This window comes from Acartia tonsa, chromosome 5, assembly GCF_053477335.1.
Source record: "Acartia tonsa isolate MP-2025a chromosome 5, ASM5347733v1, whole genome shotgun sequence".
In the NCBI taxonomy this organism is placed as follows: Eukaryota; Metazoa; Arthropoda; class Copepoda; order Calanoida; family Acartiidae; genus Acartia; species Acartia tonsa.
Window position 1 is genome coordinate 13,527,990 of NC_137264.1, and position 13,365 is coordinate 13,541,354.

The 13,365-nt window shown below is 30.7% G+C and overlaps 1 protein-coding gene across 2 annotated transcripts; it reads right to left on the bottom strand.

The window, feature by feature from the left end:
* Positions 1-183: 183 nt before the first annotated feature.
* On the bottom strand, positions 184-12,542 carry LOC145318807 (deubiquitinase DESI2-like). 2 transcript variants are annotated; one of them, XR_013879539.1, is made up of 10 exons: positions 12,347-12,542; positions 11,912-12,070; positions 11,399-11,484; positions 10,827-10,895; positions 9,716-9,798; positions 5,393-5,468; positions 4,625-4,700; positions 3,709-3,755; positions 3,108-3,312; positions 184-2,204 (listed from the first exon to the last, which is right to left on the bottom strand). XR_013879539.1 is itself a non-coding variant. In XM_080160392.1 (9 exons), the coding sequence occupies exons 1-9, from the start codon at positions 12,390-12,392 to the stop codon at positions 3,220-3,222; spliced, it is 735 nt and encodes a 244-aa protein (XP_080016518.1). In that variant the 5' UTR covers positions 12,393-12,542; the 3' UTR covers positions 184-3,219. The 2 variants fall into 2 exon arrangements, 1 of the variants encoding a protein (XP_080016518.1); XM_080160392.1 differs by having other exon boundaries at positions 184-3,312.
* Between the last annotated feature and the right edge of the window lie 823 nt (positions 12,543-13,365).

Consider the following 13,365-nt stretch of genomic DNA (forward strand, 5'->3'; position numbering starts at 1 on the left):
TTGTTGAGTTCAAAGGACAAAATAAAATAACACGGCAGAAAAGCATTAAATGCTGTAAATTGCAAAAGTACTTTAATTAAACTGTTTACAATATTACAAGTTACCAACCCTTTTTCTAAATACTTAATTAATATTTTATTAATATTTTTTAATCAAAATAATATACTTTTGTGTCAAAGTTAAAAAAAAAACAGTTTGAACTCATCAAAAACATTTGATGATATTACACCAAAAAAATTCTTTACTTTTAAAATTTTTTTCATGTAAAACTATGGTGAAACCTAACATTTTAGTTGATAAGCCAAATATTAAACATTAACCTAGTATATTCACTAAAAAAAATACTATGGATCGATGCTGGAAGGTGCTAAGAGTCACTTGCTCTCTCGTTCGTTTATAGTCCCCTTTTTAAACGATTTAAAGTTAGAATGGAAAAAAAATTTCATTGGGCGCTTTTTGAATAATTTATTCCCTAATTTCAAACTTTATAAAATGCCCTTTAAAATACCAAATTCAAGCTGGAATGTTTATAAACGAATTATTTATTAGCTACCTACCTAGTAAATTCAGTAACAAACAAAAAATGATAAAAATACACAATTTACGTATTTTTAAATAAATGATTTAAATTAAACTATTGACAAAAAAGATTCTGACAAATAAAATAAGCAAATTTTAAATATTAGGATCATGGAAAGAAAAAGAAAGTAGCGGGTTTCGTCGTATTTTCTCAGCAGCTTTTGATAGTTTATTTTAGGTTAGGTTAGGTAAATGTAAATGATTGCCCCACAGAGTTAGAAAATAAGCCGCACAGGGCTAGAGCCGAAAATACGACGAAATACGCTACTTCGTTTTCTTTCTATGATACAATATTGTAATAGTGAATGGTGATAGGCAAATTCTTGCTTTATATTAAAGTTATATATAATATAAAAAGATAATACCTATGTATGATTGGAAACTTTAGCTATTATTTCTCAGTTTTTTATGTCATTTTTTGTGCTTAAAATATATTAAAAATAATATTGATAAAAATGATACAATAGGTATAAATTAAATATCTTTTTGTGCATCTTGTTTTATTATCAAAATACAATAAAATTATAATACCTAAAAATAATATTTGGGGGGGAAAGATTCGAAATTTTCATTTTCCAAAACTAATTTTATTCTTTTTTTGGTTATCAGCATTCTTGATTATAGGTTAAGCAAGATTAGTTAGAATTCAGGGGTGTTAATTCTGCATAGGATCCCCTACTAAAGGGGAGGGGGGGGGGGGGGGGGTGTAGGAGTGAGAAGAAAAAAAATAAAGAGTACTGAAAACATTTTGAGTTTAGTCTCTTTCGTAATAACGCCTCTTAAGGGACGTTTCGTCGTATTTTCACAGTAGCTTTTAATAGCTTATTTTAGGTTAGGTTAGGTAATTGCCCCGCAGGGGCTAGATAAGGGAGAAAAGCTACTGTGAAAATACGACGGAACCCAACTATACCCAACATTTTCTTCCCCTCCTTGATCAACTCTCCTTTTTAAAGATTATTTGAATTTCTTTTTATATTTATTTTAAATTAAGGGGGGGGGGGGGGTTTAATGCAACCATCTCGTAATCAGTGATTAAATGGCACTTAGAATTCGAATTTCTATCTGAAATTTTGCATGAATAATCCTTGGTAGGTCTATTTTCCCTATATCGACCAAAAAGTTGGAAAAGTAACGGTAAACGGCTGGCGGCTCAGCCGTTTTGTCAATTTTTGCCAATCTTAAGAGCATATTAGTCACGAAACTTATCTTCACATACTACTTATTCTCGCTCAAAAACCTTTAGCCGGTAGCTGTTGGTTCTAGAAATTTAAAATATGGTCATTGCTATCATTTAACATAAATTAAACCAAAAATATGTTTTAAAAAGTTTATTCCTACGTAATTAATGATGAATTTGCCCTGAAAATAGGCAAAAAACGGCTAAACGGCAGAGCCGCCAGCCGTTACTTTTCCAACTTTTTGTTTGATTTAGGGAAAATAGACCTACCAAGGATTACTCATGAAAAAATTCAGATCGAAATTCGAATTCTAAGTGCCATTTGATCATTGATTACGAGATGGTTGCATTAAAAAAAAAAACCCTTATTATGTAGGTATTTATGGTTATAACTAAAAGTAACTTCCTTTTCCAAAATCATTAAATTCTCGAATATAAGTTTTTGTATCTAAATTATTAGGTATGATGATGATTGTAATTTTGGTTCCAGTATGACTTCGAAACAGATCAATATCCGCTGGATAAAAACCGGTTCTAAGTCTTACTTAAACATCATGTATCGTATCGTATTATATCCAGTTTTCTACGAATATAAAAATGTACGATCATATGAAAACCAGCTTTGTTAGACCGTGCCTTTGGCATCGCGGGGCAATAGAAATAGAAGAATAGAAGCATATTCTGAACCCCTTTTTCGTCAAATCTAAGAAGGAACATTTCTAGCAGACAAAAGTATTGTTTACTTTCGACTCAAGCTGATGTGGATTCTTAAAAAATTATAGACTCGCTACTCGATAGTGAGGCAAAATTATTTTTGTGAAAAATCATCCAAAAGCACATTAAAAATCTACAAAAATTAAACAAAATCATATGTTAATAACCCTTTAATATTTTATTTAATATTGGTAAATTTTTTATTCGATTTTGGAGGATTTTTCACAAAAAAATAATTTTTCCTCACCAGCGAGTAGCCAGCCTAACTTGTTTTTTAAGAATCCACCTCGTTTCGAAGCTTTCAAATTTATACGAAATTTTTGGGCAATTAATTCTGATTCCGCAAAGCTTTCTACTAAGAAAAAATACTGTTTACAGCTGACTTTTAAATATGTATGAAATGAAAAAAAACATGCATTCTTAACAAGATGTGTACAAAATTTCAACCAATGAAACTAAATGTATGTACCGATGCGAGTCTCCTATTGGCTCAATCAGACATTCCCTCTCTTTCTTAGTACCTTTATTCGCGGGGCTAAAGAAACAGGTTTAAATCTTATAATTGTACACTTTTATATCCGCGGAAAGCTGTTTATAATACGATGTGATAAATAACTATTACCATATAAAATTGAACCTATCTATAATAGTTAGACTTGAGAAAAATCTTTGAACACAAATATAATTTTTTTGTTCTTTTCAATTTTGAATATTTTTAGCAGCACGGCTTCTCTATACTTGGTTAAATTCTATTCCTGTTTGTCTGATTGTGGTTTGGCTGTAAAACTTTTGATAAATTCCTGTTTTAACTTGGACAGGGTGGGGGGCATGGGTCCAGCTTCCTGAAAAAGAAAACAAGGATGACAACATCAATAACCAAGCACAAAACATCATGGATTCAACGGACTGACTAAATTATAAAAAAAAAACACAAGTGTTTAATAGTCATAATAAGAGAGGAAGAAAACTGGAGAAAAAAAGGACATAAAAATGGAAGAAAGAACAATGGTCGAAAATCACAAAGCCAGGAGGCCTTCCCATAGAATAAAAAAACAATATTGTCAAAAGAAAATCTGAATTGCCAAAAGGTTAGGGGAAAAAATCATAAAAAGAGTATTTCTTGAAATGCCTTAATCTGCAATTAATTTCCCCTCATTAAGAAGCGTACCTATGGTAGTCTTAATTAAAATACTTTTAAAATACATTGAAAATAAAACGGGGGAAGTTTTCTAATGTACCTGTCCTGTTTCTAGCGTTGTGCTTGTTGTACATGTTGATACGTTGTCTAAAATAAAAAATAAGCATTTAGAAATATAGTATTCTATACCTAACCTAAAACACAGGGATCTAAAAACTGATAATATAATGGCCGATAAATTGAGGTATATCCCCAATGATGATTCACATAATTTCTCCTATGGTAGAGTATAATAAGCGGTTGAAACGGATGGACGCTTTACTTAATGAACCATCCAATAAAAGTCCCCAAGGTTGTTGAATCAACGTATAAGAAAACGTTATTGTAAGACTTTTGGGACTAATGTAATATACACCCTATTGTCTCCTCTTCCTACCTAAAACCAGAGAGGGAGGAGACAACGGACTGTAAATCATACTGTTATCCAAAGAATCAAAAACAAGTTTTCTTATTCGTTGGCTTCAATATTTAAACTTACTTTGATAAATCTTGATTTTATGATTTAAACATTAGTAAAACACTAGAGGAGGGAGGGGTTAAATAACTGTATCTCCCCATCACAATGACCATTGTCCAGACTCTCAATTATGTCATTGAACATCAACCAGTAGTGTCGGAAATATTAACATAGCTAAATAGCAGAAAACAATTTGCTAGCAGACGAAATAGATCATTGAAAAAGGAAGTGAGGTAGTTATCTGTATGTATATGTATATGCAGTGTAGAAAATTTTCCAAGAACAATTTTGATCTACAAAAGCGGCGCTTTTGTTTTTCATAATTGGGGGATATTAATCAATTCATTGTCCACTGCCTTATCCCTTATGATCCCTATTGACATTCTATTCGCCCAATTTTAGAGTTACCCCTTTTTCCCTACTTTTGTTAAAAATAAAAATCTATAGAATGATATGAAAAAAAATGTTGCAAGAAGAAGCAGTTAGGAAATATTCTCACCTCCATTGGAAGTTGACTGTTGTTGATTATTTGTATCATTGACACTAGATTGTAGAGCTACAGGGGTCAACCATTCCTATAATATTATTTGTATATTGACACTAGATTGTAGAGCTACAGGGGTCAACCATTCCTATAATATTATTTGTATATTGACACTAGATTGTAGAGCTACAGGGGTCAACCATTCCTATAATATTATTTGTATATTGACACTAGATTGTAGAGCTACAGGGGTCAACCATTCCTATAATATTATTTGTATATTGACACTAGATTGTAGAGCTACAGGGGTCAACCATTCCTATAATATTATTTGTATATTGACACTAGATTGTAGAGCTACAGGGGTCAACCATTTCTATAATATTATTTGTATATTGATACTAGATTGTAGAGCTACAGGGGTCAACTATAATATTATAACAATGATAAAGTTACAAATCATGTCAGCTGTAGAAAAAAACAAAAATTCGGATCAACTAGCAAAATCTAGCTTTTCTGTCCTATACATAGCAAAATCTCACAAAATATAGCTTTTCTGTCCTTTACATAGCAAAATCTCACAAAATCTAGCTTTTCTGTGCTTTACTTAGCACAATCTCACAAAATCTAGCTTTTCTGTCCTATACATAGCAAAATCTCACAAAATCTAGCTTTTCTGTGCTTTAAATAGCACAATCTCACCAAATCTAGCTTTTCTGTCCTTTACTTAGCAAAATCTTAATTAAAAAGTAGCTACGCTACTAAAAAAAAGACTGAACTCACCTTAGGAAGACATTTTTGTAAGAACGGAACACAGGTCGACATGTAGGCTAATCTATTTACCCAGGCAGGAATATCTCTAAATATGTTAAAGATGTATAAATGGAAAGAGTACCTAGTGGAAACGGGATTCCCTTGATTTTAATAAGGTACTAAGGTAACAGAGTTTCATACTCTAGAGGTCAAATATAAAGGGGGAAAGAAAAGGTGTGGACCATATGTTTGCATTTTTGGATAAAGTTTGCACATTTCTTTATGTTTAAGAAAGTAACTGTTTTTCTTTCTTTAAGCGGGTACAAGATACAAAATTTAAGTTTAGTAGAAACTCAATAACAGGCTAGGTAAGACATTATATTAGACAGGCAGGAGTAGGTTGCGCTAAAAATCTGTAAAGGTGTGAGTTTTAAGGCTTAAAAATAGTAGTAGAACGATAAAATTCACTAAATATGTGTATTTCTTATTGAAAAGAACTATGGACAAATTTTTTTTAAATTTAACATAAATTTTTATTGTTCATATAGTTTTTGACTTAAAATTCACAACATTTACAGATTTTTAACGCAACCTACTCCTCCCTTTATTAATATTCTATATGGGGGTACAGAGTTACGGCCCTTGCAGAAGAGGGAATGCCTTGGCCTAGAACAGGTCCGTCTCCTAACTATGCATGTGTAATACTTAAACGAATAATTTGGTTGTCTGTTATATACTCCAAAAGTTTGAGAACACAAGTAAGGTCTATAATAGCCAGGGAGGGAGGATGCCAAATTTCACTGACCCCCAAAGTTGTCTAATATAGCTGTATGGAGCTAATGCCAAAAGTATTCCTTAACATTTAAATGGAATAATCATAATCTCATCCTTATACATGAGAACTTTGCTGTCGGTATAACAAATCTCTGGGAGAGAGGGGAAATTGGACTGCAAATCACACTGGTACCCAAAGTTTTAGAAACAAGTTGTCTTATTCCTTGGCTTATAAACGGGGTGAAATTTGAATATGAGTGTAACGAAATATGTAATATTTTACCAAGTTAGCCGCATGAAGTTCAAGGAAAAAAAAAAATTTTGTAAGGGGGGTCAAAATGGGGGGTCCGCAGTCTCACCACCCCCCGCAGGGGGGCGGCCGGAGGCCGATTTTGAAAAGGAAAATTGCTATGGATTCTTGAATGCCGTCCGGAGGTGAGGCAATTGGAATTTTGAAAATCGGAGCAAAAACGCGCGCGCAGCGCGCGCGCAAAGTTGAAAATTGCGGAAAAAAAGGTCAAAATGTCCATTTTACACAAAATATCCTCTCGTTTTTTGATCGTTAATAACGCGCAGGGTTTTTGATTTACAGAAAAATCTTTTTAAACCATGAAAATCTGGCAAAATGGCATCGCAAAAAATCATGACCCAACATTTTCCCCCAAGTGGCGGAAAAGTTAGAGCACTTCAAAAAATTTTTTACAAGGCCTGGTGTATTGGCCCCTGTGGGCTCCCAGAGGGGCTACAAAAAATCTGAAGGTACCTACAGAACCACAATGGCCGGCTCTAACTATCATTTAGTGTTGCCAGAGGCAATTGCCGGCCTCCTTCCGGCATTTAATTGGCGGCAAAGTTAGCGCACCCAAAAAATGGCCATTTTTTGACGTGTTTTTCGCGCATAGCGCGGCGTGTGTTTGTGGCGCAGCCACGTGTATTCCAACTTTTTTGTAGTCCATCCCAAGCCAGTTCAGCAGATGTGCGGCCGGAGGTGGTCGGCCCAGCCGTTTGGCCGGCAGCGGCCGTCAAAGGTCGCGAAAATCGTCAAAAAACGCTGTTTTTGCGGATTTTCGGCGGGCCGGTGCGGCCAGACCGTGCGGCCGACCGGCTTGGGACACATATCCCTGGATTCTATGGGCCATTGACCTTCATTGCTATTTTGCACAATTTTTTTCCCCCAATTACCCTGGCCGGGACGGCCGTCCAAAGTGGCCAGGGTCAAAATCGGCAAAAACCCGTCAAAAAACACCGTTTTTGCCGTACTTTTGGCGGCCGACCACGGCCGAACCAGCTGGCCGACAGGCCTGACTGGGATATCTCTGAAACCGGCTGGCAATGCCGGTTTTGGGGATGTAAAAAAATTGCTCCCCTCTGATGTGATTTTTTTCGGCAACAGCCCCTTAAAGTGGGGTGGGGTTCTAAGAAATTAAAAAAATTTTCTGTAAATTATAACAACTACTATTATTACACCACCCCCTGAAATGTATTTACCCCCCGCAAGAAACAAGTTTGGAGCCTTCGGCTTAAAAAATTATTTCATCCAAACTTGTTTCTTGCAGGGGGGTATTTAGGATCAGAGGTAACTTCAGTTTTAGTACACTCTCTCGGTAAATATAACAACTACTATTATTACACCACCCACCGAAATGTATTAACCCCCGGCAAGAAACAAGTTTGGATGAAATAATTTTTTAAGCCGCAGGCTCCAAAACTTGTTTCTTGCAGGGGGGTATTTAGGATCAGAGGTAACTTCAGTTTTAGTACACTCTCTACCTTTCCATCTCTGGTAACAGGTATAATAACTACAGTTATCAATTATATTATCTAACCAATTAGTAATCCACCAACTACAACTCAAAATCAATTGCTAATTATTACCATTATCTGTTTATTAATTTAATTAAATAACCAAATACTTATTATTACCTAATTATCATTATATAGTCATCACTATCATTTGTAATTTACAATATTAAAATTATCCATCATTACAAATCAATTACTAAATATTATTACATTTTAATTATTATTATAATACCTAACTTTTATAGTTTGATTATAATTATCTTATTTTTTTGCAATACAATAGATATCAATGATACATTTCAATCATAATGCTATAATCAACAATCACATTATATTACCCTTTACAAATCAATCGATTATCTTATAAGTTTCTATAATTAGCAATCATAATATTATTATAGTTATCTATGATATTATTTTGATTATTTTATTATTTAATAATTATATTATTAATATATTTAGCAATTTTATATCATAATTATGATACTATACTATAATTTACAATTATAATATATAATAAATAATAATAATTATTTTAATATGATATTTTAATAATTTTATATTTTATTGATTACATTAATTATATAATTAGCACTAATAATATTATTATAATTATTCTATAATTTAATTATCATACAATATTATAATAAATATTTATAATGGTATTTCAATTATTCCAATTATTTTATAACTTAATATTCATATAAATAATAATATTTATATTATAAATTATCATATCATTTACAATATTAGATTACAAAAATAATGATCTTATTACTTTCAATATCATAATTAGCAATTATTATGTTAATAGTAATGTTTGTAATATAATTATCATACAATAACATAATTTTCATAATAATATTATAATTGTAATTACATTTCATTCAATTAAAGGTAGGTTCTTTTTAAACTATTTTCCTCTGATATACCTGTTATTATATTTAACTTTAATTAACAATTATAATATTATTAAAATTATTAATAATGTTATTTTAATTATTTTCTATTTTAATATTCATAAAAATAATATTATTAATTTTTTGAATTACCATATCATTTACAATATTAATATGAGATTACAAAAATAATTATCTTTTTACTTTCAATATTATAAATAGCAATTTTAATATTATTATAATTATTTATAATGTTGTTTCATTTATTTTATGATTATATTAATAATATAATTAGCAATTATAATGTTACATTAATTATTTTATAATATAAATATTATACAATATTATGATTTGCAATCATATTATTATAATAATTATTTAATGATATAAATATCATACAATATTATAATTACCTTATTTTATTCAATATTAGAATTAGCAAACATATTATTATAATTGTTTTGTAATATAATTAGTACTCAATAACTTTAATATTATAATAATTATTAAACAATAACATATTTATTAAAATAATATTATATTTATTATTTTAATTATTTGATCAATTACCTTATTATTATTAGATTGAAATAATCATTATCTTATTATATTTAATTTTATTATTATGGTATAATAAAATTATTATCTTAATTATAATAATAATTTGTTAATGCTTTCTATACTCATATATTTTTACAATTCGCTGACGCTTGCTTCACGCGGTCCCATACCAAATTTCACCGTGGGGGTCCCAATCGAAAGGGACCGCGTCAGCCTGTTCTAGACTTTGGGCATTTTCATCAAACCTTATTCGGTTGGTCCAATCTAGAAATGTCCAAACTTTTCAACCAATATTTCTAAACTCCTTAATATTTACCTGCCGGTTAGAATTTGACTAAAAGCTCCAGTAAAATGATTGCAATTTTTGTTCATTAGATGATATTTGTCTCCGCGAAAATCCTAAAACAGTTATTTATTGCATCGTATTAAGACAGTTTTTCGCGGATATTAAAAATAAGAATTTTAAGATTAATACCAGTTTTTAATTTTAATATTCTTGGAAAATTTTCTTTAATACGATGCTAAACGTGACGTGCATTAGTAGGAAAACATCGAAAATTTTAATGATAATAATCATAAAAAAAACAAGTGTTTTAAATTAATTTTAATTACATAAGTCGCAATCTAACTTTTTCGTATAACATGTTATTAATACGTGATTCCATTAAAAAAGTCATAGTTCGTGCGTTTTATAAATTATTGCGTTGAAAAAATGAAATGTAAGCATTTAATGTCTAGAGTTTCATATTCAAATATACGTAAATTGATTCCAAATAACTATTCTGAAAAAAAATATTTGAACAAAATCCAATTCGCAATAATACATCTTCTATAGAAGTTTTACCCGTCTAGGTACTTATAATAAAAATCGATCTATATTACGAAGTACTAATGTTATTCAACTACTACGCCCCTAACTTTAAGAAGCTCTGCGAAAAGAGGTAAGGAAAGCAAAACAATAGCCTAAAACCATCTAAAACTAAATCTATAAATTAAATAGTTTAAAATCATCCTCGGACCAAAGTGAAGCTTCTCAAAAAGGGAGAACTCAATCAGTTCAGTAGGTATTGATAAATGTCAAGTTTAAAAGTTTAATTATATATTGAACTTAATATATGTACTATCTCTACTGCAAGCATAAGAAATACACATTGCTAAAGGGGAATTAAAAGCATCTTTGATCGTGTATAGACGTTCGGACGAAACCTAATTTAATAGTAGCTGAACTATCCTATAATACAAAGTAGTAAGGATTTTTTGTCTCAAGCTAAAGATCTCGAAAATAGTTCCATGAAGTTGTTGTACTTTTCAGGGAATGTTAAAAAATATCTTAGGTTGGTTTTAGGCTATTTTACTCACCTTTCACACCCTCCCCTAAAGGCTATAAGAAACTAGTTTAATAAAAAGGGGAAACAAAAAGTACTTACCTTTCCTAATTCTTCCAATATTTTTTCAACTTCTTGATCTGTGAAATCTGTGTACCCTAGGTGCATACTCTGAAACATTACCAAATATAAAAACTAGGACGACAGTATCAATACAAGTGGTAGGATAAACGAACATCAACACTTGTAGTGTTTCGGAAATGAATAAGTAGAATATAAATGTATATCTAAACAAAATTGTAAGTAAATTTGTTGCAAAACTGCTTTAATACAGGATACTGTTTAAGGACATAACTACATTTTTTAGGACTAGATTATATAGATGCTTCGCTTATAATATTGTTCTTGATTGTCCTAGGAATCAGTATTCCAAAAATCAGATATAGGTATATAATGGAATAATTATAACTCATAAAAATTGTCAAAATTTAATAATCAACATGTTTTAAATGAATGTACGGTCTTTCTGGTAACGATTATAAAGTTGCTATTCTATAGATTGCTGATTTTTTCCCCTTCTTTCTCTATTTTTTATGAACACTTTACATTTACTCTATAGGTAATAAAAAACTATTTTCTATATAATTAGAAAATATTTCACTAAATTAACCCACCTCTTTAAAACTGAATTGTTCACCAAGTTCTTTAGATTCTTTGGGTCGAATATCAAAAACACCCGAAAAGGGAAAAGGATGGCCACCTATAAAAAATATAAATATTAGTTTTAAAATATGATTTCTTTTGTATTTTTGAAAAAAAGTAACAGGCTGTCTGTCTGTATCGATGGATCTCACAAACAGCAAAATCGATATGGTTTTCCATTACAGTTTAGCCTCTGATAACTAACTTCCAAGGAAGGTATATATATAACTTTTTGGGATACCTCTACCCTCCATAAAGAACACCCCAAAAAATACCCCTCCCCCACTTGCCTTAAATGCATCTATGGGCGTAGCTTTTAGTATGTAAGTATAAAATGGCTTGTCGGAGAAGATTACTTTTTTTCAGTGAATATGGGCAGATAAGTCAACCTTCTTATGAGAAATTAATCCTTAGAAAAACATTAGAAATACTTAAAAACAAAACATCTATGAAACATTAGAAAATAAAAATGTTTCAAATCTTACCATAGGCATATTCTCTGCCATATACTTCTAGTCCTGAATGGTACACCCCGACACCAACATTGGCTGTGTAACCATTGGTCCAGAACATGTCGTAAATATTAAGAATCACTGGTTCCCGGGGCAGGTCCAGGGCTGATATAGCCTCTTCTATCTCTTCACCTGCAAAAGTTATTTATCGTAGTATAGACAGCTTTCCGCGGATATTAAGAAAAATTATAAAATAAAAACCAGTTGTGTTAGCCCCAAGGAGCCGAAGACCCAGAAAAACAAAAGTGCTAATAATTTTAAGTTTGTCATTTTAATTTTCGTGGGATATTTTATGTATTACGATGCTATTCATGATTTTTCCGTATAGCTGACCATAAAAAAAAAATACTTACGGTTCCGAATGATTAAAAATATTTTGTTAAGTATAAATGAAAAACAAATACAAACCTTCTGCAGAAGCTGAACAAAAAGGAATTTTACAAGATCCGTTCATTTCAGAAACTTTATTTTTCACAAATAACTTCTATAAGTTTTATATAATTTGTGCTGTTATTGATTATTTTCTAACTACTAAAAATCAATTTACTAGCACTATCTCTCTCAATTCATGAGTTATAGTCCATTATAACAAATCCATCTTTTAGAATCTGAAAATAATTTTTTTTTTACAATTCATAGGTAAGAAATATTACTCATTAATTGCATTAAAAAAATTATTTATATAATAAACAATAAACAAGAGTAGGTAATAAACATCCATAATTATAGCGAAGCACAAAAATTAAAAAATTGAAACAAAAACCGAAAAATTTCTTTACGAACCATCTTTCTTAATTAAAAAAAGGTGAAAAAAATCACATTTCCCAAAAAATCTGTTTCTAACAGTCAAAATGACATTTCAAATTATAGAGCAGCTTTGCAAAAAAATCAATTCATGAGCTTATAATCCATTTCTTTATATAAAATCTAAAAAAATATTTTTTTCACAATTTTTAAGAAAAACTACCTACTCTTAAATGACATTAAAATATTAATTATATAATAAAACAATAAATTTTCACAAAAAAAAGCTGATTTCTAAGTCAGATGATTCATATCAGAGAAGAGAGAAAAAGATTTTTATCTTCTTTATGTTGTGTCAATCAAAACAAAAAGCTGGTTCAAAATTGATTGATTGATATTTTGCGCATTTATGCCGCGTTACATTTAAGAGGAGAAAAGTTTTCTCTATTATAAATTTTTCCCTAATCTAACAAGGGATCTAAAGGGATAACACTAAAGCCGATAAACTGATATACATCCCCAATGACGAGACACAAGATACTTCCTGCACAAAATTACCACTTCTGTAGATAACAATAAGTGGTTGAAACGGTTGAACACTCAAATTAATGAACCAGAATTCACTAAAGTCCTAAAAGTTGTTGAGCCAACAAATAAGAAAACGTTATTGTAAAACTCTGAGG